Source organism: Tupaia chinensis, unplaced genomic scaffold (assembly GCF_000334495.1).
Source record: "Tupaia chinensis unplaced genomic scaffold, TupChi_1.0 Scaffold149964_1, whole genome shotgun sequence".
Taxonomy (NCBI): Eukaryota; Metazoa; Chordata; class Mammalia; order Scandentia; family Tupaiidae; genus Tupaia; species Tupaia belangeri.
The window spans coordinates 1,131,334-1,131,934 of NW_006209805.1; the positions used below are offsets into that span (position 1 = coordinate 1,131,334).

Sequence of the window (601 nt, forward strand, 5' to 3'; positions counted from 1 at the left end):
GCTGTCAGCACGGGGTCAGTGCAGGTGCCGCTGGAGGGCGTGGCCGGGCTGTCACGGGGATTCAGGGCGGCACCCTCAAACTGCCCCGGGTAGGCAAGGCTGACCCAGCTGACAGGTGAGCCGCCTACCTGCACGGGCCGCAGCCCCACTCACCGAGGACGGAAGACCGGGTGGCACCTTCCGGGCCTTCTTGGGCTGGGTGTCTGTCAGAAGCACAGCCATGAGCCCCCGTGGCCTGCACCTGCCACCAGGGGGCGGGGGCAGACTGTGCACCTGGACACAGGGCTGTAGGCCACGAGCTGCCCCCACAGCCCCAGGCACAGCGTGGGTTAAGGCGGGTTCGGACCCCTAACCGCACACGGTAACACGTGACCCCACACCCACGCTTTCCCGGGGCAGGGGCAGAGGGCTGAGGACCCAGAGGGCACACCCTGCACGCGGGGAGACGTGGGGCCCGAGTGCGAGGGCCAGGCAAGTCCTCACAGCAGGGCGGAGGCTCAGAGCCACCCGGGGTCCCAAGTCTGCGGTGGCCTCAGGCCAGGACCAGCATTCCCCCTGGACGGGCGGCCCCCTGCCCTGCCCCGCTCACCCAGGCTGCCGT

The 601-nt window shown here is 70.7% G+C and overlaps 1 protein-coding gene across 1 annotated transcript in view; it reads right to left on the minus strand.

The window, feature by feature from the left end:
• The window catches only part of TCF3 (transcription factor 3), a 27,812-nt gene that overhangs the window by 12,468 nt on the left and 14,743 nt on the right, over nucleotides 1-601 (minus strand). The window contains exon 5 of the mRNA XM_027769571.1: nucleotides 154-348. Coding sequence (XP_027625372.1) covers nucleotides 154-348 — 195 coding nt within the window. The remainder of the gene's footprint in view (nucleotides 1-153; nucleotides 349-601) is intronic.